General features: G+C 43.1%; 2 protein-coding genes across 3 annotated transcripts in view; both read left to right on the forward strand.

Moving 5' to 3' along the window:
* The first annotated feature begins 328 nt into the window (after window positions 1-328).
* LOC132423415 (RAD52 motif-containing protein 1-like) overlaps window positions 329-27,785 on the forward strand; it is a 50,483-nt gene continuing 23,026 nt past the window's right edge. The window contains exons 1-5 of one of the 2 annotated variants that reach the window (XM_060009158.1): window positions 329-423; window positions 798-984; window positions 4,132-4,254; window positions 4,629-4,809; window positions 5,780-5,787. In XM_060009158.1, coding sequence (XP_059865141.1) covers window positions 329-423; window positions 798-984; window positions 4,132-4,254; window positions 4,629-4,809; window positions 5,780-5,787 — 594 coding nt within the window. Of the gene's footprint in view, window positions 424-797; window positions 985-4,131; window positions 4,255-4,628; window positions 4,810-5,779; window positions 5,788-27,785 lie in introns of those variants that run through there. The other variant, XM_060009151.1, reaches the window with a different exon arrangement.
* On the forward strand, window positions 9,976-19,124 carry LOC138414073 (leucine-rich repeat-containing protein 37A3-like). The gene is given in 9 exon segments (XM_069540658.1): window positions 9,976-10,508; window positions 11,667-11,785; window positions 13,803-13,913; window positions 13,916-14,401; window positions 14,404-14,946; window positions 14,949-15,144; window positions 15,146-15,605; window positions 16,030-16,134; window positions 18,687-19,124. Coding segments are annotated over 9 exon segments (2,991 nt in total).

The raw sequence follows: 27,785 nt of genomic DNA on the forward strand, positions 1-27,785 counted from the left end.
TAGTTTTATTTTGTTTGTTTCTGCAATTTTATAAAGAGTACAAGTGATGCTGTTTTATGTCCTATTTGGAGCCTGAGAGTTTCTGGTTTCATAACCAGAAGCTGCTACCTAGCCCTTCTAATGGAATGGAGAGCTAATTTATTCTTAGACTGTCAAGCTCTGAACTTGCTCTGAATCTCAAGCTTTTCTATTCACAAAACACTCAGGGGCTTTGAACTATTTTTCTATATATTAGATTTATTGGCACTAAGTATTTAAAAAGCACGGGTGCGCATGCGCAACCGTAGTCCGCTTGCACCCCGAGCAGCGCACGTGCGGTGACGGTGGGATGGTGCAGTTGGTACCTTTTGCGGTTCCCATCGAGGGTGACAAAACCTTGCTGGTGTGGGAGCTGAGCTCTGGACCCACCCCCGAGGCTTTGCAATTGAGCCGAGCCGGAGGGGAGGGAAGGGTGGAGGAAGACACCCCGCGCCCCAGTAACTGGGCGCCCCGGGGTACTGCTTCAGTACCTCATCTGCCTGTGGTCTCTGCTGAGAGGAATCTTAGTTCTAGAGACGACCTGAGCAGTTGGCTCACCCCCATAGATTTCTGAGAGTTAGTCCCCAGCGGAAGGAATTGCCTCCTAATGCTTCTCGAAACTTAGGATTTCAGAGGAAACCTTGTTCATGAAATGAGAAGTGTTTGGAGTTACAGGCTCACCACAGTTGCCTGCGGTGAAGGGCTGGGGGAATATAAAGGAATGAGCTGTTTGGTTTCCTAGGCCTGAAATTTACTGCACTTACTTAGTGTGAGACCACCCTAAAGCATTCTCTGTTTACAGTCTTCTCTCAGTTTGGCCTTCTGTATTCGGTCCGACTCTTCCCAAACGCAGCAGTGGGAGGTCCTGGGTTCTCTGCCATCATCAAGTTTTACTCAGCAAGGGATGCCCACAGAGCCCAAAAGCCATGCGACCAGAAGCAGCTTTTTCACACATCTCCAGTGAAGGTGGGTCCAAATGTGCAATTCTTCGCTCTACTGGGATGAAGTGCTGAATTTAAAACTAATAGGCCATCGGGAATTCCCTGGTGGTCCACTGGTTAGGACTCTGCACTTTCACTGCTGAGGGCCCGGGTTCAACCCCTGGTCTGGGAACTAAGATACCAGGGAAAAAACAAACAAACCGACAAACAAAAATAATGGCCAGCGTTTGTACAGCACTGTGGTGTACAGAATGCTCTCACATGCACTGCTCCACTGTTCCCCCAGTTCCCCAGTTGTTTCTTTCTTTTTTTTTAGATGAAGAAACTCGAACTCAGGATGCTTAAGTGACTTACTTAAGGTTCATGACAGTAAACGTGGAAACTAGAGGCCAAACCCAAACTTAACTGATGTTAAACCCCATGTCATTTTCTGCTGCCCCTTAATTTAAGAAATCTTCACAAGAATCTTACTTATATATACATTTATGTGGATTTTAAATATGTGAAGTTGACAAAAATTTTTCTAATTAATTAATGAATTTATTTATTTATTTTTGTCTGTGTTGGGTCTTGTTGCTGCATGCCGGCTTTCTCTATTTGTGGCGAGCGGAGTTTGTTCTTCGTTGCAGTGCATGGGCTTCTCATCGCGACGGCTTCTCTTGTTGTGGAGCACGGGTTCTAGGCACACGGGCTTCAATAGTTGGGCCTCACGGCCTCTAGAGCACAGGCCCAGTAGTTGTGGCACACGGGCTTAGTTGCTCTGCGGCATGTGAGATTTTTCCGGACAAGGATCGAACCCGTGTCCCCTGCATTGGCACCCAGACTCTTAACCAGTGTGCCAACAGGGAAGTCCCGAGCTTGACAAACTTTTGTCAGATGTAAGATAAAGGAGGCTTCATCATCATCATCACTCTCAAACTGCCTATTAAGAACTCACTTCAGATTCCAGAAAATGGGTAAATATTCTTTAGTGCATTGTAGAAACCTTATTCCATATTAACATGCCGTCCAGTTTTACCTCCCCAGAATTAACATTTCATTATGTTCAGGGCCTTTTCAATTCCTCTGAATAAGAGAGTGAGGCTTAGTCTTCCCAGACCTTTCCCTTTATAATTGTGTGTCTTCTCTGATTGGCTTCTTGTTCTGGCTACTTCCTACTGACCTTGCTGCCTCTTCACACCCATATTTCTTTGCTCACTGATTTCACCTTTATTGAATCTGAGAACTCTCCTCAGATGTGACTCCAGGTACACTAACTCTCAGTTCTGTACCCTGTTTAACTCCCTCTTCAATCCTGGCTGTACTCCCTGGGATTGAAATGATTTTTGTCAGACATGCTTTTATTTGCGGACCCTGCGACCATTTCACGTACCACTCAGATATGACAGATGGTCCTGGAAAGATTATGAAACAGTTACTTAGTATCAGTTGTGAGTAATGAGTACTTTTCTTATATTGGACATAAAGACCATTCCATAAGCATAGGTTGTGAGATTTTCACAGCATATAGCCCGTCACTGATAGCGTAATGAAGAAAATGTTCTCCAAGTCACTATAGAGTTGAGAGGAAAGGGCATTCGTATTAGATTTGTATATTTAATGCAGAGCCTTAGTTTACTACCCACAATCCCGAAATTTTTCCCTACTTTACTTATGCGTTCTTTTTCAATTTTATTTATTTATTTGCTTGCACTGGATCTCAGTTGCAGCAGATAGCTCCTTAGTTGCGGCTCAAGGGCTCCCCAGTTGTGGCATGTGGGCTCCCCACTTGCAGTAGGCAGGCTCCTTTTTTTATGGCTTGCAGGCTCCTGAAATTTGGTGTGCAAACTCTTCGTTGCAGCATACATGTGAGACCTGGTTCACGGACCAGGGATCGAACCCAGGCCCCCTGCATTGGGAGCATGGAGTCTTAACCACTGCACCAGCACGGAAGTTCCAATTATGTGTTCTTTTATTCATTGGCAGGTATACATACTTCTTATCTTACTTCCCCTGTGTTTTTTATAAATACAGAAAAGAGAATAACATCTTAAAATAAAACCAAGGAAAGGCCTAATGTATCTGAGCTTTTCTTAGTAGCACAAAGGGAAAGGTTTGCCAGCAAGACCTGTGGCAAGGTTATCCCAGATGTCAGCTGTCTCTACTACCCAGGGGCTCAGAGCCCTTCTGAAGCTTCCTAATTGTCCACGACAGCTCCATTATGACTCACCGTACAGGGCCTAGCATCCCATGCGACACTCAATATTTAAAAATTAATCTTCATTTCTCCTTCCCAGCAGGCAACTTCAGTTGGAGAAAGTAACTTCATTTTCTTATGTACTCATTCATTCACTCAGTCAACAGACCATCACTCCTCTATTATATGCCAATATGTATTCTTCTTTCTGGTAACAAGGAAAGAATAATATATGGTTCCTTCAAGCACTGAAGGAGCTCATAAACTAGTGAAAGAGGAAGATGCACAAACAAATCAACAAAGAATTAACAACACTTTGATTTTATTTGTATTATTTGAATTTTTATGACTAGATTTATATACTACACCCTGTTCAAATGGAAATAGACGTTTCAGAAAGAAGTAGTGATGTATAAAATCCACAGTAATATGTAAGTTCTTTAGAGAGTTAAGACTGGAAATATTTGCACTCTCAAAGAAGCCTGTTAATGCAGATGAATCTCTAATTCTTTTTGATGCTTTATTTACATTTATAGAGGTATACATATTCCCTCTTCTAACAGGGGTTAGTAACTTGGGGAGGGAGTGCTACAGATTAAGGTCCTAATTCAGTGGCAGGTCCATCTTGTCTCCTCTTCAGGTCATATTCTCAAGCAGGATCTACAGGATGAGATGAGTAAAACAGTCCATTCCTTTGCTTACCCCCAGCCCCATAATAGGCTTCTGCTGGGCTTCCTTGGATGCTTTCATCATCACTTTCACCACCGGATGTCAGGGAACCTTCTATTAATCAGGGGCCCTGGAAATGATGCAGAAAAGTACTGACTTAAAAATAATAAATAACATTTATTTAGGACTCACTGTGAACTCATTGCTTAAAATGTCCTACTTAATCTTCACAAACACTCTATGAAATTGGAATTAATAAATCTCAGGTATATCCAAAATAAATCTCTATGTAGGGTTGTGATAGTTTTAAGTCTTTTATGTCTTTAGGTTCGTCTTGGCACCAGACATAAGGTGGTTCATCATAATACGCTTGCCGTAAACAGCTCCAGATGCCAAGAATTGGCAAATTACATTTTTGTTTTCCATGAGTGGTCAAAAAGGATCACTAAGGTAAACTCTGTAGACTTTCTTTGACTAACCAGACTCTTTTCAACATCGAACTCCTAGACTTTACAGAGAAGAATAGAACAGGGCTATGGGGAGGAGATGTGAGAGACTTCCACATGGAAGTATCTGAGCATTGGCCTTCCACCTAGAATTAGTGATAATCTCAATGACTTGGATGGTGGTGTCCATAATTTTCTCCAGTATTTCTATGGTATATCATAAAAAATAGTTGGCCATATCTAGTCATTCATTTGCAAGTCTCAGTTGATTTTGAAGGGATAGCATACCTAAACTATTACCTGGGATTCCTGGAGTTTATCTTTTATTTCTAACAAAGAATATGTTGAAGTCTAGCGTTTAATTCAAAATCCTAACAGCTTCAGGATCTTTCTAACCTTGAAGAAAGGGAAAATGAAGATATTGTGACACAACTTCAGAAGCAAAGCCTGAAGGTCTTCTGTGCTTTAGAGGTGGTGTTGCCCTCCCACGAGTGCAGGAGTCCTGGAGTTGGAATGGCTGAGGAACCTTTGGATAAGTTGGAGGAAGATCTGTTTTCCAGTATGTGTGTGTGTGGGGAGGTGAGGCAGTGGGATTTCTCTTTTTTCCTTTCTTTCTGAAACTCAACTTTTCATATACATCATCACCTTTTCTAAGCAACTAAAGCCCTGGGCAGAACTTTTCTGCCCGACAATATAGGTTTTTATCTTAGGCAATACCTGACAGCACCTTAAACTTTAGAATTTTAGAACTCACTGCCTGCCAAGAAGCTTAGGAGGGGGGAAAATTAGTTATTATTATTATTATTTGTTTGGTTAATAATTTGTTTTGTGCTAAAATAATTCTTCAAATACACATGTAATCTGGCCTTCAGTTATCTCAACAAAATCATTGTCTGAAGATTGAAATAAACTCATGTGTAAATGTTCAGTCCTTTGCCTCCTATAAAATGGCCTGAGCGGAAAAAGTAAATGTAGATCCCTAGAAAGGGGATTCCAATTGCTACTGAGTTTTTTCCTAGAATCCATGGCACTTGGGCTTACGGTTTTAAGTCAGAGGCAGGGCTGTTATCGAATGGGGTGGAGGAGGCTCCACCATTCACGTGAGTGGGTGATGGTGGAGGAGAGGCCAGATTATCTGCACTACAACCAAATCTATCTCACTGTATGAATCCAGCCCTTTACGCAGAGGAGAGCAGTGTCTGTAGCAGTGCAGCCTAAGCTTGTCCATTTGAAATCTGTAATATGAGATTTCTTTCACGATTTTAGTTTGCATTTCCCGTCGAGTATTTTAGGAACTTCCAGAATAGATCTGAGCTGTAAAAATATGCCATGCCAGGGTATACCTGCAACGGAGACATTCACCCGTAGCCCAGTGTTGTGCCTGCCCTTAATCACTAAGGTAATGATCTAAGAATCACAGATGCATTTTTAGTTTTAAACATATAATCTAGAAATCAGTTATTCATATAGGCATTTTAAATTCATCTGTTTTGGTTGGATTTAGGGTCATTATTGTTGTTTATGAAAAGGAAGATAACCCAGAAGCTTTGCTATTCAGAAAGCTATGACAGTTGCATTTCAGAGATTACTGATTGTGCTTTTAGGTAAGACTTTTTTGATTGTCGTTGAAGTGCTTCAGTTTCAGTGAGCAAATAAACTTATCTGAAAAGTTAATTGGATGAAAATAATGGTTATCTAAAACATTACATATTCTTTCATTCCCCATATGCTTTCACAGCAACAGTCTTAAATTTGTTCTTCGTGGCATTTATGAGAAGAACGACAGCAAATATTATTGTCCCCAGTGTTTAGATGTAGAATGACTTGCCTCAGTTCATACAGGAAGTGTTTGATCCACTTCTTCCTCAATTGCTTGCTTATCATACAGAATGGTGTAGTGATTATAAGCCTTGGACACCTGTGTTTGAGTCCTAACTTTGTCTCTTAGATTTTCTTGTTGTTGTTGCAATTTTAGATTTTTGTAGCCAGAGACATTTGTAGGTATTTAATATCTCTAAGCTGCAATTTCTTTATCTGCAAATAGGGTTAGTAATTCAGCTTACCACCAAATGGGGGATATTGTAAGAGTAAATAAGATGATGAATGTAAAAAGCTTAGAACTATGCCTGAAACATAGTAAGCAGACAAAGTATATTGACTATTATTATTACCGTTGTTTTCTTGTTGAAGTGTTTATTAGGCTATCTTTTTGGAATCAGTTGAATTTCAGTTTTCATTTCTAATGTATTGGGTTAATGTGATTCTTATATAATAATCGGCTATGTTTTTGCGAGCCTTGAAACTGGTCATGCTATTGAATAGCGTTGATTGTGTTCCCTATCGAGTTATACAGCGGTGAGAATGTCACAGGCTGTGCCCAAAGGAAACTTTATGATTAGTAGATTCCCGGAACAGAACTGCTCCCCTGCTTCACAGCCCTGCAGGCTTAGAGGCTGAGAAATCCTAGCTAAGTTGTCAGAGACCTTATTTGCTTGTAAGAGTTGACCCTGGATTGGTCTTGGCCTTCCAGCCTGGGCAGTCCTTCCAGTGAAGTTTGACTTCTCTGGTCGTCAGGCAGAATCTCCATCAGCTGTCAACTCTGGGTAACAACCTTTAAGAACCAAACTAAATTCCTGGGTTGTTTGTGCCTAATATGCCAAGGTACTCCTTATATGTACCCAAAACTCCTTAGACCAAAAAGCCTGGTGGTTCTAGCTTGCCTTGAGGAAAGCTGTATTGTCCAAAGGGTACATGGGCCAGTTTCTACCAGTAGAGTGTTCAAATGCTCCCTCTCTCTGTCTCTGTCTCCAAAGCTATGTTCATTGTATCTGGTAGAATTTTGGTCCCAAGGAGTAGGCACTTGCCTTGCTTCTAATAGGAAGCATTGTTATAGTCCAGTGGTATCTCTCCCAGGTTTGAACTCACTTTGACTCCCACCTAATGCCTTCCTATTTATTTCTATTTTGATTGAACATTTTTGTTTCCACAGCTTTTAATTTCTATGTCCTTATTCCTTATTCATTTCTTACTTCTTTTTTTTTTTATAAATTTATTATTTGTTTTTGGCTGTGTTGGGTCTTTGTTGCTGCACATGGGCTTTCTCTAGTTGGGGTGAGTGGGGGCTACTCTGCATTGTGGTGTGCGGGCTCCTCATTGCTGTGGCCTCTCTTGTTGCGGAGTACGGGCTCTAGGTGCTGGGGTTTCAGTAGTTGTGGCACGTGGGCTTCAGTAGTTGTGTCTCATTAGCCCTAGAGCACAGGCTCAGTAGTTGTGGCGCACGGGCCTAGTTGCTCCGCGGCCTGTGGGATCTTCCCAGACCAGGGCTCGAACCCATGTCCCCTGCACTGACAGGCGGATTCCCAACCACTGTGCCACCAGGAAATCCCCTTAGTTCTTATTTCTAAGATCATAAAGTTTTTGAAAACTTTATCATAAAGTTGATACTTCTTATATATGTCTTCACAAATAATTATAATAAAAACTGAAGTGTCAGATGAGGGAACTTCTAGGAAAATGGTCTTATTTTCTGTTTTTAGAAGTCAAAAGAATGTCTAATTAGTCGGTGCTACCATTGTATATAGGAAGTTTTAGAACAAGAAAACTTCTGAATTGATCCTTGTTAACTTTATTACAGAAAGTGGTAAAACGGCTGTGGCATATAGACCCTGTGAAGAGGTCACAGATGCTAGAAGCGAAGAGGAACTACAGGATTTAATTCAAGTATGTGGAGATAAAAGCTCAAGGGGTACACAGCCAGTGTAGCCATAATTCAAAACAACCAGCAGGATGTGGAAGACTTCAGCATATCTACTCAGTTCTGTCTTACTTAGGAAAAGGTGAAACTGCTTTTGAGGCAGGGAATTTCTAGGACTTTTCCAAGTCCTGGGCTTTGTCTCTGGCCCCTTATTTGAAGTTTGGAGAGCAGGATTGAGGGCCACCAGTGTACGTCTATGGTTGTGGACACAGGAGAAGACACAGGCCTTTTAGAACTCCCCTCAAATAGAATTGCAGGGATTTGGAAACAAAGTAACTACCGTCTTAAGTGTGATTATGCTACACTGTTTAAAAACTATTCATGCCTTTCAAGTAAGGTATATTACCCAGATCTCAGCATCTCATATATATCTTGTGTTAAATATTTTGCCAAAGAACCTTCCTGTAAACCAGTTATATGGATTCGTCAAATTAGGGATTAAGTGGTCAACGTAGTTTCTGAAAGAAAACATTAATGTACTGCATATAGGAGTTTTATTAAAAAGGAGCAAAAAATGTGTTTCATGTCACTGAGTGCTTAATTTTTGGCTAGATTTCTGATTATTTAACTCACCCCAATGTTGCAAAGCTTGTTTTGAAGGGAAGAAAGTAGAGAAAGAAAAGATGGTTATGTTCTGAAAAATGTAAAAATTTTGAAAGTTTTTTCCTGTATAAAATAATTATTTTAATTCAATTTAAATCAGTCAAGGAAACTTGAAACGTATCCATGTTTGTGCTTTAAGAAGTCTAGCTTCCTATGAAATGTGAGAGGAAAGGGTTCTGTATTGATACTAAAGATTCTGCAAACCTGATTATAACAAGAGATCCACTCCTAAATGAGGCCAATCTTGGAATCAGTTCCATTTAGAAACCATTATGTGCTAGGCACTGGAAATAAGGTGAAGCTCCTTCTCTCTTGGAGTTTAGGTGTTAAAGGTGTAACAGACAATTAAAAAGGACTAAAATTAAATAGATTATGAAAAGGACTGTGAAGAAATTAAACTGAGTGCTAGTTACAGTATTTCAAGAAAATTACTTAACATGCTGACTTTAATATTCTAAGTGTCTTCTCCGTATGTGCACACAGGGTAGACCTCCGAAAAGTGACACTGTAGTTTTTTTCTAGATTAATGGCTCTGTTTTGAAAAGTTGGGATGGGGGATGTTTTCCATAGTAATGTAAAGGGCCGTGGTTTTAGACTCTCTTTCCCAGAATGAATTGCTCACCTGCCCAAACTCCTCCTTCAGATGTTCTGGAGTCATCCCTGATTCAGTGGTGACCCCTAATAATAGAGTGGTGTATGAATCATGAGACGTGAATACTGAGAGTTTGCAGGAAATGTCAACATTTTCGAATAATTGTAAGGTGTGTTCCCCTCCCGCCACCCTAACTGGTGCTCATTTTGCAGGTCAGCTACTTTTCTTGTCAGCCATGTGGCCAAAGGGAGCAGGAATGTCTCTCAGACTTCAGCTTTGAGGAGGAAGAGTTCAGATTGCCAGAACTGGCCTAGCACTTTTGAATTTCCCAGAATGCCAGGTCCTTTGGTTTCCTCGGGAAGCTCTGCATCCTTCCCTCCCCCCTCAACCCCTGGGCTGCTGGAGTTTTGGGCCACTCGGGTCTGCAGCCCAAATCCCGCCTCATTGTTTGGGGCCAGGGAGGGCAGGGCGGGTTGGGAAGAGGGCCCGGCAGGAGGTAATTGTCGCCTTTGCAAGGGGAAGGATGACTTGCGCCCTGGGGACTCTGGCAGAAAGGCCCACTCTGGTGGCGCGGATTGGATCTCCACACGAGCCTAATAACGGTGGCGTAACTAAAGACGTCATAAATAACGCGAGGGACGTTAGGCGGGGGTGGGGCGCGCGGTTGCTAACGTGAGCCGTCGCTTTGGCGCTGGCATAGCGGTTCAGCTCAGACGCAGGTTGTGGCTCCTCCTCCTCACTGGCCTGGGCCACTGCCCCTGGAGCCGCTGCATGTTATGTCCCGGCTGCGCCATTGGTTGCCTCGGCTCTTCCTCACATGGCAAGGACGGTGGCTTCTAGTCCAGGCAGTTCAGCCTCCGGAGTGGGCCCTGGGCCCCGTCCAGGTGACCCCCAACCCCCCGCGGCTGACAGAGGCTTGGTCTTCACAGGCCTCAGACCCTCCTCCCAAATTGCCCCATGCCCTTACACCCCTGGCAGAAGCCGGGGGCTTTAATTACTTAACGTCCGTGTCTCCAGTCCAGATGTTGGCCCTGCCTCATCAGAAGTTGACTGAGACTGGGGTTCCATACCCGGACCCGGATTCGGTTGGAGAGCTGCCTACAGGGCCAGATCAGTTTGCTGTTCCACATCAGGATCTGAATAACAAGCAAACCCAACATCAAAAGCTCCCAGAGGCAGTTCCAGTGCTAGACTGGGATCAGAATCAGCCCTTGGTTCTCCCTTCTCGACACAAAAGTAAGACTAAACACAGAGGTCTAGACGAGGCTGAAGGTCACCAGTCATTTGTTCATACTTGTTGCACCTCTAGGTAGTAACAGCTCAAAAACAATGAAGTTTATTGTTTCACCCCCAAACCTGAAGAAAGATCTAGTTCAGCATCAACGGCTTGACAAAATTATTGTTGGAACTATAGGCCAATTTCAAATGAACACTCAGGGTCTAGAACAACAGTTGCAGGGTTGCCATTTATAAAAGGGATGCCATTTATCCTGAGGACAGCCTACGTAGGGATTTTTTGGGGTGCCGAGATGAACCTACAGAATCCCCTGAGGAAGCTGAAATTTCTCCATCCCAGCAGGATGGCCCAGTGCTACGTTTGATCACTTGATTAAGGTGGTTTCTTCCATATCTCTCCATGGTAAAGTTATTGTTCCCCTTGGTAATTGATAAATAATCTGTGGGGTGATACTTTGGGATCAGTGAAGATCCTACTTTCAAGCAACTCTTCACCCAACTGTGTATCAATGATAATCTTTGTCTGAATCGATTATTACATTGATACTTGCAAAATGACAGTTTCCTATTCTATCATCCATTTTGCATTTATTAGCTGACATTATTCTATACAGAAGAGCTCCCCCACTTCATTTTGAGTATCACCAGTAACTCATGTGCTTTTTTAAAAATTAACTATGTTATACCTTATTATAATAATAATGTTATTCTTTGGAATGTTCCTTTTGTCTAGATTTGGCCAATGCGATCTCTGTTATTGTTTAACCACATGATGCTTTTTTATTACTAGAATAACTTCTAATATATTACTACTCACAAATAGGAACTGAGAAAGGGATTCCAGAAGGTGTGGTCTTATTCAGACTCTTCTTAGAAGTGTGCCTTCTTCCTGTGTACTCTCAACCCAAAGTGACGCTTTTGGGTTGGAAGGAGATACTTCTGAATTAAAGTACAGATCAGTGTCACCGAATTGTAATCCCTATACCCTTTTTTCTATGCATACCATATCTACTGCCATTCTAATCCTTCTGTTGGGCACCTCTCTCCTCTTCTATATTTATTTACAACAGTCAAGAGCAGCAATTGGCCAACCGGCCCATATTCAGTTCTCCAGTCCATATGCCCCAAGAACTCCTTTTTTAACTGGTCTGTGGTGGCCTTGGCCTACCTCTTCTACCTACTCAAGTAACTCTTTTACTATGAATTTAATTATCTGTGTTTTCGTTTATAGGATCTTACCTAGCCGTATGGCCTGCTGCCTCTGCCAATTTAAAAATACCATTGAGGTTGTCTGTAAGAGAGTCAAGCTGCATTGTGACAGTGAATGCCTGACAGACTTCACGCATTGTGGTGAGTCTGAACTGCGGGATAATAAATTTTTAATTTAATTTTATTTTTAATCAATGATGATAATTTTTGAAATTAATTTAAAATTAAAATTAATGATGTAATTTCATTATTTTAATTCATTAATTCAGAGTTCCAGCTCCCTAAGTTTCTAAGAACTACCCCTTTGCTAAAAATCAGATTCTAGGTTACATTATTAATCTAATAGTTGCTCAGTTACATTGTTAGCTTAATAATGTTACTGATCCATATACATAAAGGGACAAGAGAAAGGAATGGAAGCGGGAAGGGAATTAACATTAATGGCCACATATCCTATGCTATGCTCTCTGCAAATGAGAACATATTGATAGAGTGCATCACAGTTTGTAAACTGATTTTATATACATTAGGTCACAAGTGCCATTTGTGTTATAGGACAGGTGTAAATATGTTTTTGTTTATTTTGTTTGTTTCTGCAATTGTATAAAGAGTACAAGTGATGCTGTTCTATGTCCTATTTGGAGGCTGAGATTGCTGGTTCCATAACGAGAAGCTGCTACCTAGCCCTTCTAATGGAATGGAGAGCTAGTTCATTCTTAGACTGTCCAGCTCTGAACTTGCTCTGAATATCAAGCTTTTCTATCCACAAAACACTTAGGGGCTTTCAACTATTTTTCTATATATTAGATTTATTGGCACTAACTTGGTGACTTCCAAAATGTGCTTTCATGCCCACGTAGCTTGAATACAGGTCTCTATCGCTGATCTAGAGCACATCATAAATAATAACACTTTGCTAGTTATATAAAGACAATATCGCTGATTTTTCAACACAATTTGTTTATTTTTGTCTGTGACACACAGCTTGTGGGATCTTAGCTCCACAATCAGGGATTGAACCCAGGCCACAGCAGGGAAAGTGCCAGGTCCTAACCACTTGACCACCAGGGAACTCCCCCAAACAATTTTTTTTACTAGTTGTATTACTCCCTTGTCCCCCAGAAGTGGGCAGAAAAGGCATTTTTAATCTCCTTTTACAGGTGAGGAGAAACAAGGTGAGAGGTGTTAAGTGCTATGATCCTAGTGCCCCGATCTCCTCCCTCCAGTTTGGGGCTCTCTGCAAGCCCATGCTCCTCCTTTCTCATGACCCTTCCCTCCTCCTTTGACCCTTAGGAAAAATACTTTTAATCCTTTTGGAAGTGAAGCCCAGCTACACAATGGTACACATTACCTTCCCACAGTCAGAAGCTTTGGATGGTTCCCCAAGTAAAGCTGGAAATATTAGAAGTAAAATGAAATGAAAGCAAAGTAGCCATCTGACAGAAGTTGCCTTTTCCCTTCTGCATTTTGGACCTCAAGTATTATTCCATTGATTTGTTGAACATTCCACATGGGCATACAAGTGGGCAAATCTCTTAACTTATACCCCAGATCCCTGCCCAAATTTTAGCAATGAGCCCAGGTGGACATAGTGTTTTTTTTCTGTATAGAGCCTTCTGTTATGAGGGCTGGGACATATGGAAGCAGGGAGTGAGCAAAGGACTCAGTGGGTGGGTGGAGAAGAAAATGTCCAGATGACGACCTGTTAACGGCGGTCGTTGTCGTGGTCATCTGTGATAGTAGCAAGGACACAAGCACACTAAAGAGGTGGATAGAGGAAGCCTCACACTCCTCTGCCTCTGAGGAAGGACAGGATCGGGTATATAAATTTGAGGAGTCACAGTACATCTGCAGAGAGTCCCGCTGAGTAGGGGAATATTTGTCTTCCAGCCTTGGACTTTCTTCAGTTCTGGCCCCTGGGAACCAGTGGAGTAATCCTGAATATAGTTAGTGTATTTCACACTACAGAATTTTCTGAGTAGATAGCCACTTTTTCAAGACATATCATTTTGCTGTTGCCAGTCATAGACTTAAGTGTGTGTTTCTTTTTCTCCTAAGTGGCACTCAAACGTTGACTGATTCCTAATTTATTTGGCTGTGGACTGACTAAAAGCTGTCCCATCAGTCTTCAATGATCAAAAACAGTTATTTTTGACAGATGAAGAAACATCTATAGGGAATGCAAAAGGATCGTTGATGAAGGTGTTGCAAGCCTGGAAGAAGAACAGCAGCGAGCTGAGTATTGAGTCAGAGAGGGCATCCTCAGATAAAGTGCTGTCAGCTTGTCAGGCTTCATGAATGAGCAGCTGGACTTTAATAATAAAAGTGATATTATCAGTGCACTGAATTACATACTGCCTTTTATCTCAGAGGGAAATCTAGGAGATGTGGAATCAACATTATTACCATTCATTCAACTTCTTTTTTCAAATACACAAGATGGAGATATGCCAGTGGGCATTTTGAAAATCAATACAAGGAGCCCTTCTGTTAAAGCTGTATCCAGCAATTCAACTAATAAAAATAAATTGAAGAAACTTCACTTTCTGGAAAATTTGTTAGATGCAGAAACCGAAGAAAAATTTGATGAGGTTAAAAAGGAAGATAAACCTGTCACGCATACGCGTTCCAACCATTTAGGTGCCATGTTTAAACTCTACATCTTTCAAAAGAAATTGGAAGCTGCCCAACCAGAGAAAGACAGCCTAGCAAAGATTGAGAGTACAGAGAAAAAGCTGCTGAGAGTGAACAGGGTCCTCAGGGCCCAAGGGGCATATAGAAAATGCACCTCAAAGCAGTGGGAGATGAGAGCGTCAGGAGGAAACGGAATGCCCAGAAATCTGTGGCGAACACTGCTGAAGAAAGAAGGCTCAGGAGGCCATCCCCAAGAAAGCTGAAACAGCTTCTCATGGTGCAGAGGCCCAGGAAGCTGGTGGGAAAGTCGTCCAATGCAGAGTCTTCATTCATAAAGGAACCCAAGGCAGCAGGCTCCTCTTCCCTGAAACAGTACTTCAAGGGCAGGCCTTCTGCCTCCATCCGTCCAAAATCCCCATCTGAGGTTAAAAGCAAATCAAAAGACTTATCCCACACTATTTTTGTTTAAGAAGCTGTAAAGGCTAGAGTTAGAAATATTGCATCTCCTGAACTAATCTCACCTTCTGGTGAAAAATACATCTTCCATAAAACTCAGTCTCATCGGGTCCACGGAAAACCCAAAGTCAAAAGGAGTCGAAAGTTCAGAAAGAAAAGTTCACTCAATAGAATGATGCTTGCAAGCTCTCCATTCTCTGTAGCGAGGAGTCTAAAATATCCCCTCCACGAGAGGCTATTTCACCTTGAAGAGAAGTGACTTCTCAGGAAAATCCTTTTCCAGCATTATTTTCTTTTACAGACACTTCTGCAGAAAACACTAGTTCAGAAAACAATACTGCACAAAATGATTCTGATGAAATTATTTGTAGAGGAAACTCTACTCTGCCAGGAGGAAACGGCCCTGGAAACTACCCATAGGAACGTCTCCACTGCACATTCTACTGTTGCTGCAGATAACAGTATGCCCACTGTTCAACACACCAACAAAACACAATGGGAGTACCACAACACGGGCACTGAATTATCCCCCGAGCCCACAGGCTTCACTTTCCCAGGGCTCACATCCCCAGGTGATGAAGTTGAAACTCAGCTAAACCAGCAGCTACAGTCCCTCATCCCCAGCAATGACATGCAAAAGCTCATTTCTCATGTTATCCAGACTTTGAAAATGGACTGCTCAGAGGCCCACGTGCAGCTGGCCTGTGCCAACCTCATCTTTCAAACAGGCCTCCTGATGAAACTTCTCAGCAAGCAGCAAGAAGTAAATGTTTCCAAAGCGGAATGGCATACGGACCAGTGGAAAACTGACAACTATATCAGAGAAAGCACAGAAGCCCAGAGTGAGCAGAAAGAGCAGGAGTCAAGTGAGGTGAGGATAACCCCTGACACATGGGAGCTGGACTTTTACTCAGTTTAGGATATGCCATTAATGTGCCCAAGCAGGAATACCATGGGCTCCAAGTCTGTATCTTATCTTCAGCCATGAAACTGGCTAAGACAGTGATCTCCCATTTTGCTCGTTTAGAGAGTGTGCCACTATTCCTAGGGTAGACGAGAAAAGGCATAACACAAGATAAATAATGTGTAGATAAATAAATTGTAGAAGAAAATGCTAATGATAAGATTAATAACACTAAGTTTGGTTTGTTCTTATAGAAGCTACTCGCCTGAAAGGATTGGGTTTTATAGTATTTTAAGAACAGTTAACTATCATTTAGAATAGGATTAAAAATAGTTAGCTTTCATCCCTTCCATGTCCTTGTATTTAAAAAATTGTTACTTATTTTTTTTAGCTCACAGAAGAAGTTTCAGGATATGGCTATAACAACAAACTCATCTTGGCAATATATGTAACTGTAGTAGTGACGATTTTGGTTACAATTCTGTGTCTCATTGAGGTAAGGACAATAATTAATTCAGATTCAGAACCCACAAACTGAGAATCAAAGCCACCTTTCCTCCTACTACTATTTGATTTTTCTCTTTAATCATGAGGACTGAATACACTTTGTTCTTTTACTGAAAAGTATATTCCCAGGATTTTTGTTTGTTTGTGTTTTTGTTTATTTGTCTGCATTGGATCTTCATGGCAGTGGGCGGGCTTCTCATTGTGGTGGCTACTCTTGTTGTGGAGTACAGGCTCTAGGCGCGCGGGCTCAGGAATTGTGTCTCATGGACTTAGTTGCTACGCAGCATGTGGGACCTCCCAGACCAGGGATCAAGCCCGAGTCCCCTTCACTGGCAGGCGAATTCTTAACCACTGTGCCACCAGGGAAGTCCCCACAGGATTTTTAAAGGAACTCCACTCCCAGGAGATCTAAATCCTTTCTGGATTTGTATATAGCCTAGGATTTTCCATTTAGTTAATATGAGCAATGCTATGGTGAATTAAATTGGGTCAATTGTGAAAGAATGTTGATTATAAACATATTCTTAGGAAGAGAACTTGAACCAGTGCAGATAAAGGTTTCAGTTTTACATAATTACCGGGCTCTGCCACCGTAACAAACCCAGTTCTACAGTAGGGTATGTATAAATTAATTGAATGTAGTTTATATCATCATTTAGTTTGCAGACATTTTGTAAAGTAAGCCGTATTGCTCTTGTCCTTTCATACTGGAAGAAATCTGCAATAGACAGAAAGCAACCAGGATGAATCCAGTCTGAACTCAGATCACGTGAGACTTTAATCGTTGAACAAACAGACAATTAATAGCAGTTATACCATTGAAATGTCGTCATCCAGCATCAAGGTCATAAACCATATTGCCGATATGAACTCCAGAATACAATTACACTGCTATCCCTAGTAAAACTCGTTCCGTTGATCAGTGTTTTAGAAGAACAGGTGATAAAGCATTTAGACTAGCTGGTCTAAATTTTAATCACTCAGAGGTGGTTTTATTCTCCAAAAAATAAATGGTGTACAGACTGAAGGCGCATCGGCTTCAGTAGGTGTGGTGCACAGACTCAGTAGTTGTGGCCCACTGACTTAGTTGCTCCATGGCACGTGGTATCTTCCCGGACTAGGGATCGAACCCGTGTCCCCTGCATTGGCAGGCGAATTCTTAAGCACTGCATCACCAGGGAAGTCCCAGAATCACTGTCTCCCTTTTAATATACCGTAAGCCCAAAGAATCCATGGAAAATTGTTACAGAAAATAAGACAATAAAATATTGTAAGGACTATAACAGAAGCATATAGTACACAGTTCATATAGACACATCCCAAGCAGTTACAAAGTATATTAAAAGGGAGGCTGCAATTTTATTTTATTTTTTATTGTTTTTTTAATATCTTTATTGGAGTATAATTGCTTTACAATGATGTTATTTTCTGCTTTATAACAAAGGGAATCAGTTATACATATGCATATGTTCCCATATTTCTTCCCTTTTGCATCTCCCTCCCTCCGACCATCCCTTTCCAAACCCTCTAGGAGGTCACAAAACACCCAGCTGCTCTCCCTGTGCTATGTGGTTGAGGGAGGCTGCAATTTTAAAAGCATAAGATAAATTATACCCACAAACTCCCAATATTTCCTGAAATATTGCAATCTGAAACCCTATTGTAGGAAGCAGAAGATTCCAGGAGACATTCTACAAATGAAGGACTCTAAACGCTGTGGTTGGATAAGGAATTCTGGAAGGAAGGTATCCTCACCAAAGGAGAGCAGGTTCCTATACTTGTCTAACATCACATCCCCGTACAATTTCCACTGATGTTGGTCCAGGCACTCTCACTCCTCTTGAGAGAAATGTATGGCCATATCCTGGAATGTCAGCAGTCCCTGAAATTAAAGGTACACATGCCATGTGGCCACGGGAAGAGTTTATAAGGTGACCCAAGAAGAAAACAGCAAGTTGAGAGAACTGGTTTTAATTTAGAAGAGTGTCTTCAATTATCACAAATATATATATATTACAAAGTAACTTTCTCTACCTTATTTCTAACTATAAGAAAAGAGTATGGCATGTGATTCACAAAACCAGTATAGAGACTATACTTATCTGGAAAAGAAATGATAAAATGATGGTTTCAACACAGGCTTATACATTTTTGAATGTTTTATTTATATCAAATTGGATAAAATGTGTGTATTTCTCAGACACAAAAGACATGTCGAGGTAGAAATGTACCTTTCAACTATTCATGGGTACACAAGTACACTGGGGAGATTGTAAAAGTGTAGATTGTGATTCAGTAGGTCCGGTGGGCCTGAGTTCTATTTTTTTCACAAGCTCATTTTTAACTAGTGATGCCACAGTCTCTGATCCATTAACGACAATTGTGAATAGCAGAGACATAATTAGAAAGGTAAAAATTCATATTTAATTTTGAACTTAAAGTGTTTTATGGATTTTACACCTTAAATAGGATAGTAAGCATAGCAGCAACAATCATTTGTGAATATTTACTATAGACCGTGTAACTTTCTTTTTTGTGTAGGATTCCAGGAAAAAGGCCTGGGCTGCGGTCACAATGGGGGGGCCCCCAGGCCTGGCCGCCCCTCCAGGACCCCCGACGGGGCCCTGCGCTCCTGGCGGCACCCTCCCCCGGCGCCCCCTCCCTCCCGGAAGGCCTCGGGTCAGAGCGGTCCCACTCCCTGCGCCCAGAACGGAGTCCGCGTTTCCGCAGAGCTGGGACTGCCGCAGCTCGGGGTCTCTTCCCTCCGCCGTCACGGAACTCCCCGGAGGCCGAGGGGAGGGCGGCCTCATTGAGGCTGCCGGTTCTGGACGGGCCCCGGCGGCCGAAGCCGCGAGAGTCGTGCGGACCGCGGGCCGGGTAAGTGGGCGCCGACCCTCCGCCTGGTCCGCTGCCCGGGCGGCAGCGCAAGACCAGCTTCTGAGGGGCAGGGGTTCGCTGCCACCCGCCGCTGCTGTGTAGAAAGAGCGGCCCCCAGCGTCTGGTCCCGGGGAACTTCGGTCCCTCCTCTCCCCGCTGCCCTCGCCCTGGCTCGCGGGGCTTGTGGGGCGTGGGGAGGGGGTCGGCCTGAGCGTCCTGAGGGGAAACGGGGCAAGGGAGGCACCGGGTCCTGCTGCAGCGTCCCGCCCCTACTCCCGACTGCGGGGAAAGCGGCTGACAACTCCTCCCGAGGCTCTTTCCTTCCAGAGCTAAAGTATCGGGGGGAGGGGACAGGGCAGGGCCCTGGCGCAGGTAATGGGGAACATCAAAAGGTGATTGTTAACTAAGGAAAACCAGCTCTCCCAACGTGAGGAATGTAGCGCTTTTCTTTGTGCACGAAGATGCCAGAGTCTGGGCTCCCTGAAATCCTTCCTTTCATATGCACCTCAGCTCTCTGGGGCCTGCATTCTGTATTTGCGTGTCCTGAATTCCTCATCGCCCGTGGCTCACACTGGAGGGCTGCAAGTGCTGATGACTGTGACATCCTTTGTTTACTGAGCTGGCAAGAAATATTCCATTTCTCACAGGCTTGAGGGGCAGGCAGTGAAAAAGAGTCAGAGAATGTCATTCAGCCTGTACTTTGGTTTACATATAGATTATATTTATACTTAACTGTGCTAATAGAGGTTCTCAAGTCCCATCAACTTCTACTACTGCCCTCTAGGTATTCATTTCATCAATATTCATAAGATAAATGCCTATAGAATTGACTTAATCCATTTAAATAGGATAATGATTTTTAAAGGAAACATAAAAGAAATATAACAACAAAACCTTTTCCACTAAAGGCTGGGTGTGGAACAACCTACATAAATGTTCCATTGTTAAAATATTGAAAGATGTATTCAATAGAAATATCAACAAAAATGACAAATAATAAGGGCAGCAGAATGTTGAAATGTTCTATCTTTATCATTAAAGTGGCAGAAAATCATTTATTAGTAGGCACTGGGGGCAGAAGATGCCTGATTTTATATGTTTGTCATATTTGTACAGTTGTTTCAACAAGTTACTTAAAGACAAAATGGAAAAACAAGGAGGTTTGTGCCTGAGATCACGTTGATATGAAACCAGGGATGGCCATCTTGTGCCAGGTGAGTTAAGTTTACCTGGCAGGTAGACCGCAGAGCTCCTGAGAAGCAAGGGTTGGAATTTTTCTGCTGGGTGCCGCTTAGGTTCTGTGACTTGACTGATTGTGAGTCATGTTTCGGTAAAGACCTAGTCACAGGAAAAGGGTGGGAATAGAGTGATTTGGGGAGCAGCTAACAACATTCATCACGGCTCGTGGCCTGAATGAATTTTAAAGAAACAGGAAAACAAATGCTTCTTATGGAATCAGAGAATGTGAGGGCTGGACAATCCCAGAAAATGAGGAACACCCGTCCCATTTTCCAGATGAGAAAACAGAGGCCCAGCAAGGTGAAATCCCTCACCCAAGTTGCACCCGTCTCTCCTCCCCACTACATGGTCCATGAAAGCAGGACTCTTCCTGTTGTGATCGCTGCTGAACTCCAAAAAGGGCCAGGTATCTAGCAGCTGCTCCAAAAAGTTTGGTTGACTGTAGGAACAATGCTATTTCTTTCTTTCTCACTTTTATTCAGGACTGTGCCAAGAACTCCCCAGTTTTCAATGTAATTCGATAAATGTAAATATGAATTGAGTTTTGTTGTGATGAGGACTTAGGCTTTGAAGGTAACAGAGTTGGTTCAGATCCTGGTTCTGCCACTCAATAGCTATTTGGCTTTGGGAAAATTACTAAACCTCTCTGAGCATATTTCCTCCTTTGTAAAGTGGGGATAAATGTATCTGAGCCAGCAGAGCACTTGCATGAGAGATGTGCACTAAATATTGGTCTTTCTCACTCTCCCACACCATCTCTCTGTTCTTCCCAGAGAAGTTGTACAGACGGATATAGTACTTTAAAAAAATTAATTAATTAATTAATTTTTGGCTGCGTTGGGTCTTCTTTGCTATGCGCGGGCATCTCTAGTTGTGGCGAGCGGGGGCTACTCTTTGTTGCGGTGCGTGGGCTTGTCATTGCTGTGGCTTGTCTTGCTGCGCTTGCTGTGGAGCACCGGCTCTAGGCGCGCGAGCTTCAATAGTTGTGGCCTGCAGGCTCAGTAGTTGTGGCACATGGGCATAGCTGCTCCGCGGCATGTGGGATCTTCCCTGACCAGGGCTCAAACCCATGTCCCCTGTGTTGGCAGGCAGATTCTTAACCATTGCGCCACCAGGGAAGTCCGATATAGTAGTTTATAAAGAGGGGTTTTAATTTATGTCAGATAGTGTACATGTTCCTTGTAGAAAAGATTATTCCACTATAGAAACATTAACACGCGATACCAGTACAAATGCAGTATTCTATGGGCTAGATCTTATCAGTAAATTTTATAAGTATTTGGGCAAAGGCCAAAGCACTAGGTACTGGGGAGTAAGAAGACTCAAATCTGGGGTGCCTCCCCACGCCAATTTCAAGAGCAGGGTGTGTTTTTCAAATCCATGTTTCATCTGGTCTTTGTTTCTCTTCCATCCTCTGTGTCTGCCTTTCTCAAGAAGGCTCAGATCCTCCGCTTTCACACCCTCCCAGCTGGCTGTGCCCCAGCTCCCGTCCTGGACCCTCTGCATGCATGGGTGTGCCTGCTCTCCCTGTGCACCACCAGCTTTGCCAGGGAGCTGCTGTATCGTGCACTGCTTGCTGTACCCCAGAGTGCCTAGACCCTTCTGGTACATGAAGTACTCTCTCATCACCATGAGTGCACGCCCATCCCCTTACCTTATATCTTGTCTCTAAGCCAGGCTTGGGACTGACTACAATGTGCGTTCAGCTCGGTGAGCTGCTGGGATCAAAGTGAAGTTCCCAACTTTTGAAGTTGCAGGCTTGAGGGGCACACAGTGATTTAAAGTCGGGTCACCTGACTTAAAGGGGGGTGCTGATTGATTTAAAGCCAAGGCAGCTGACTTAAAGACTGCGTCCCTCAGCTGCAGGATGAGAACAACTTTGGGGGTGCACGGGTTCGCTCCAAGCCAGCGCTGCTGTTCAGGAAGAGCTTCCAGTAGCGCCTTAGTGCAGGGGGACTTGGTGCCTTGTCTTACCGCTGCCCTCAGAGGGGGGCCACCTGCTCTTCTGGAGGTGAATCAGGGAGGGGGAAGTGCAGAGTCCCAGCTGGAGTTGCGGCACCCCTTGTCTGATGGCAGGGAACGTGGGGCGGGGCTGTGTGGTGTCCTGGGGCTGGACTCACCAGGTCAACTCAGCCTCTCAGCCTCCTAACCTACCCACACACACCCCACAAGAGTTTCCCATAATAAGTAATTGCGCCTTAGGTTCTCGCTCTTCAAACTCATACCAAGGCTCCCAGTTCGCTTGATTCATCCAATTCCTCTGTGCTCTTTCTTCTATTAGATACAGTCCCAGAGGGAGGGGCTGGGGGATGGGACTGGAGGGACCCCGGCAGCACTGGCCTCAGCTGACTAAAGAGATCCGGGACCTGCGCTCTCACATATGTCCGAGGACCCTCAAGGCGGAATCGCGGGGGCCACTTAGAGGCAGTCCTTGCTGCCTCAAGTGAGTATGGATCACCGTCGGGTGGGGAGCACGCTGAGCCCTGAGAAGTACTGTTAGGAGGATGTGTTCCTCCCTCGGCTTCAAGGACGTGGGTGGACTTCAGGGCTCCAGTTTCCCTCCAGGCCTCCAGGTCTAACTTCATCCCAGCGGCCTTGCAGACCTGGCTTCCTGTCCCAGAACTTTCCAGACTCCAGGAAGAATACAGACTGCAGAGATGGTGCCTGAGGGCTCCCGCTTAAGAAGTGCTGCCCCTTGGGACCTAACAGTGGAGGGAGGAAGGGTGAAGGGGGTAGGGGGGTGGGGTAGGGAGGGGTGGCTGCCCTGGGTGACGTTGAGAGAGAAATATCGCCCCCCACACCCCCTGCCCCCTGCAACTCACCCATTGATGCCATACGATCTCAGGGCCTTTTAGTCAGAGATGCCTCTGCTTCTTTACTCCTGTGTTCAAAACTGTGCAAAACTAACTCTTCATCCTCTTGCTGCCTTGCCAGGACTTTTAAAGCACTGTTCTTTTGAAACACTCGTTCCCTAAACTGCAGTTTGGAGCTGTCCCAGCTATTTAAAAGTGTTCTCCTTAAACTGAGACTAAATCCTACTCTTTTGGAAAAACGACCTTCACTTCAGAGGAGATCGCCTTTTCTGCCCGTTCCTTCTACTTCCCTCTTAAGAACCCCTGTGCTCAAAGAGCTTGGCGATTTATTTTCTGCTTGATGTCAAAAAGAAACCTTCCTCATGTACCCCAAAAAGCTTTCCTTGAACATAGGTGTTTCAAAACCATGACAGTGTTTTGCAGTTAGTATACACTGGGTAGACGCCTAGCAATCCCTCCAAGAGCCAGAGGTGAGCGACACCTTTACTTATTTGATTGGATGCCCTTCAAGTTTAGGAAGGTCCCATTCTTATGCCCTGGATGGCTGTGGCTGTGATTAGGTAGCTTCTGATGATTTTATTTCCCTTACTGAGCTGCTGCTTCTAGGTTAAATTCATTTTATTACGTGTCCTTTTTTATTTTTTTTTTGCAGTACGCGGGCCTCTCACTGTCGTGGTCTCTCCCGTTGCGGAGCACAGGCTCCGGACGCACAGGCTCAGCGGCCATGGCTCATGGGCCTAACCGCTCCACGGCATGTGGCATTATCCCGGACCGGGGCACAAACCCGTGTCCCCCGCATCTGCAGGCGGACTCTTCAACCACTGTGCCACCAGGGAAGCCCTACCTGTCCAGTTTTAAAGAATGACTGACAAAGTCACTGTAATAGGTCAGGAGTCTGAGCTCAGGGTTGCTCAAAGGTACTCACAGGGAGGAAGGTGGATAAAAATAGGTGGGTAAAATAGGAGGGTTGGCAAGTACAGCTAGGACAACCGTGTTCACCGTGCATACTAATAAAGGCCAGAATCTCCTCATTTATCTCTGGTGGGAATTTCTGATGATTTCACAGGATCAAACTGAAATCATATTCAAACTAGGGGGCTTCCCTGATGGCACAGTGGTTGGGAATCCGCCTGCCAATGGAGGGGATGCAGGTTCGTGCCCCGGTCCGGGAAGATCCCACATGCCGCGGGGCGGCTGGGCCCGTGAGCCATGGCCACTGAACCTGCGCATCCGGAGCCTGTGCTCCACAGGGGGAGAGGTCACAACAGTGAGAAACCTGCGTACTGCAAAAAAAAAAAAAAATACAAACTAGGGGATTTCTCCTGAGCATAAAAGTAAGTATCCACGCCTCGCAGGAGTCGCTGCCGAGGAATAAAGAAGCAGATGTAGAGAACTGACTTGAGGACACATAGAGGGGGAAGGGTAAGCTGGGATTAAGTGAGAGAGTGGCATGGACATGTATACACTACCAAAGGTGAAATAGATAGCTAGTGGGAAGCAGCTGCATATAGCACAGGGAGATCAGCTCAGTGATTTGTGACCACCTAGAGGTGGGATAGGAAGGATGGGAGGGAGACGCAAGAGGGCGGGGATATGGGGATGTATGTATACGAATAGCTGACTCACTTTGTTATACAGCAGAAGCTAACACAACATGGTAAAACAATTATACTCCAATAAAGATGTTAACAACAACAACAAAACCCCCAAAAAACTAAGTCAGTCAAGCCAACGGAGACATTGTATGTGTTTACAGTTAGGAAATCCAGAAGAGAATCCTTTACTCTGTATGCAATGAATGGTCCATTTGAAAAGAAAAGAACTTTCTAAAATGTTGTTTTTCCATTTATTGTTCAGAACATTTTTATACCTCTGCATTTCTTACTATTTAAAGCCAAGTCACATGAGTTATAGGGAAGCAGCTGATTGATTTAAAGTTGGGTCATGTGATTTAAAAACCAGTGGCAGTTGATTGATTTAAATCCTGGTCATATGACATGAGGAGGGGGTGCTAAAAACTGCTTTTTCATCTCTGGCTCAGAATATCATATTTACCTTGGTTTTTCTTAAGATTTAGAAAACTTGAGCTGTCTCTCCTTGGAATCATCAGGAGAAAAATACAGTATTTCACGTTCATTCTTGAAACCAACTTCTCACGGTAAAGGTGTATTGACTAAAAGACCTTCCTTCAAGAGGTTCTAGACCTCTGTAGGACACTTCAGTGTAATTGGAGAAAAAAGCAGAATGAAGTCAGGCCAGCAGCTGCAGAGGGCAAGGCAGCCCCCAGGACTAGGGAAGGAGGAGGAGGAAGGGCTGAGAGTTGCAATTAGAGCAGATAACCTCCAGAGGGCGCAGAAGCACCGGCAGAGCCCACCTGCACTCCCACTTTGGCACTCCAGGATCAGAGTTGGGTTTGGAGATGGGGTTGTTGTAACCCCAAGGAGGTGAGCAGAGAGGAGGAGTTGATTACCGGTCTCCTCTGACTCTCTGGCCCACATTACCTGGCTTCACAGCGGGGACAGAGTTTTGCTTTCAGCAACTGATGGGGCACTTCCAGGCTGGTGTGGTTGCCCAGTGGCCTGACAGCCTGACAGGGTGACTGCAGTGTGACTGCCCTTTGTTTCTCCAGAATCTGTACATCAGGAGGTGCATGGCTGCGGGAACCCATTCACTGACCCTCCCCCCAAGGGGGATGGCACCTTTCCTGGCTGTACCCTATGATCACCAGGTACTTGAAATGAATGCAAGTTTTTTTTACTTCAAGGAAGAGCTCACATAACCCCTTCTGCCTCATAATGTGTGGGATTTACTATAATGGAAGGACGTTACAAAGAACAGGTAGAAAACTCACCTGTTGGTCTCCATGTAGGAGTTTATTTTGCATGCATCCCTCCTACATGAGTAGATAGCAGAGGTTTATTTTTGTTCCCGTGTGTGTAGTTGTGGCGGAGGATGTAGGTATGGTGATTTGAAGCCCTGAAGGAAATATTCTCAGAATTCTCAAGACTTCTCTTGATTGGAATCGAAAGAGACCTGGAAAAGGAGGAGGGAGAACGAACGACTGTTTCTCAGTAAATTCACCTTCTTGGTTGATCTGTCTTCTCATTTCTTTTAACTTCTATGTATGTCTAATGGAATAATGTAGAAAGGCTGATTTTTATGCTTTAAAAGATTTTACATCACAAAGAAACTAGAAGTGGCTAACAGAACTTATTCAAATCAATGTTACATAGAGACTTTGATATTAAATTTGTATACTAAAATGGGTTAATCCAAATTTTGTCTTTCTTTTTGAGTGAATATTTGTAACATATTTTTGTAGCTAATAATTTATGCTAGATAACACAAAATTGTGAGAATGGGTACCATTTTTCACCACTTAAATGATTTCTTTTAAATGAATAGATCGTACACTTTAAATGCCAATGTTGTGTCTTACATGTTGTTTTTTAATTCCTTGATTTCCAAAATTTGTGTTTATTTAATTGATTTCTTTCTAATAATCTCCTCTTTATTGTTTCTTACTTTATATTTTATTAATCTATAGTTAATTTACATTATTATATTAGTTTCAGAAGTATAACATAGTGATTCATAAATGTTTAGGTTGTTCTCCATTTATATTTATTATAAAAGAGTGGCTCTATCCCCCATGCTATACAGTACATCACTGTAGATTATTGATTTTATACATAGTGGATTCTTCCTCAGAATCTCCTACCACTATTTTGCTCCTCCACCCTGTCTCTCCCTGCTGGTAACCACTAGTCTGTTCTTTAATCTGGGAGTCTGTTTTGTTGTTGTTGTTGTTGTATTCAATTTTTTAGATGCCACGTGTAAGTGATGACCTACCAGGCTTGTTTTCTCTGCGGCTTATTTTACTAAGCATAATACCCTCCAAGTCCATCCATGTTCTTGCAAATGGCAAAATTTCATCTTTTGCTGAAGTCATCATAGAAAATCTTTTTTATCCCCTAACTTATTGATGAAGACTTAGTTTGACTCTATATCTTGGCTATGGCAAATAACACTGTTATGAACATTGGTGTGCAGTTATTGTTTTGAAATAGTGGTTTTGTTTTCTTCTGATATACCCAAGAGTGAAATTGCTGGATATTATGGTAGTTCTATTTTTAATTTGTTGTGGAACCTCCATTCTGCTTTCCACAGTAGCTGCACTACTTCACATTCACATCAAGAGTGTACAAGAGTTTCCCTTTCTCCACATCCTCACTAACCTTTCTTATTTGTGACCTTTTTGATGACAGCCATTCTGACAAGCCTGAGGTGATATATCTCATTGTTTTGATTTGCATTTTATTGCCGGATTAGCTATGTTTAGCATCTTTGTGAGTTCTGGCTGTCTATCTGTATTTTTTCCTTGGAAAAATGACTATTAAGGTCTTCTCATGTTTTTAAAAATGATTTTGTGTGTTGTTCTGATATTGAGTTTTATGTGCTGTTTCTGTAGTTTAGATATGAACCCTTGCTTGGTCATCATTTTGGTGTTAACCTCTTATCATGTGCAAATATTGTCTCTCCTTCAGCAGGTGGTCTTTTCATTTTGTCTTTGGTTTACTTTGCTGTGGAAAATCTTTTAAGTTTAGTGAAGTCCCATTTGTTTATTTTTGCTTTTGTTTCATTTGCCTTTGTAGACTGAACCCAAAACTGTTGCTATCATTTATGTTGAAGAATGTTCTGTATTTTCCTC

Source organism: Delphinus delphis, chromosome 1 (assembly GCF_949987515.2).
Source record: "Delphinus delphis chromosome 1, mDelDel1.2, whole genome shotgun sequence".
Taxonomy (NCBI): domain Eukaryota; kingdom Metazoa; phylum Chordata; class Mammalia; order Artiodactyla; family Delphinidae; genus Delphinus; species Delphinus delphis.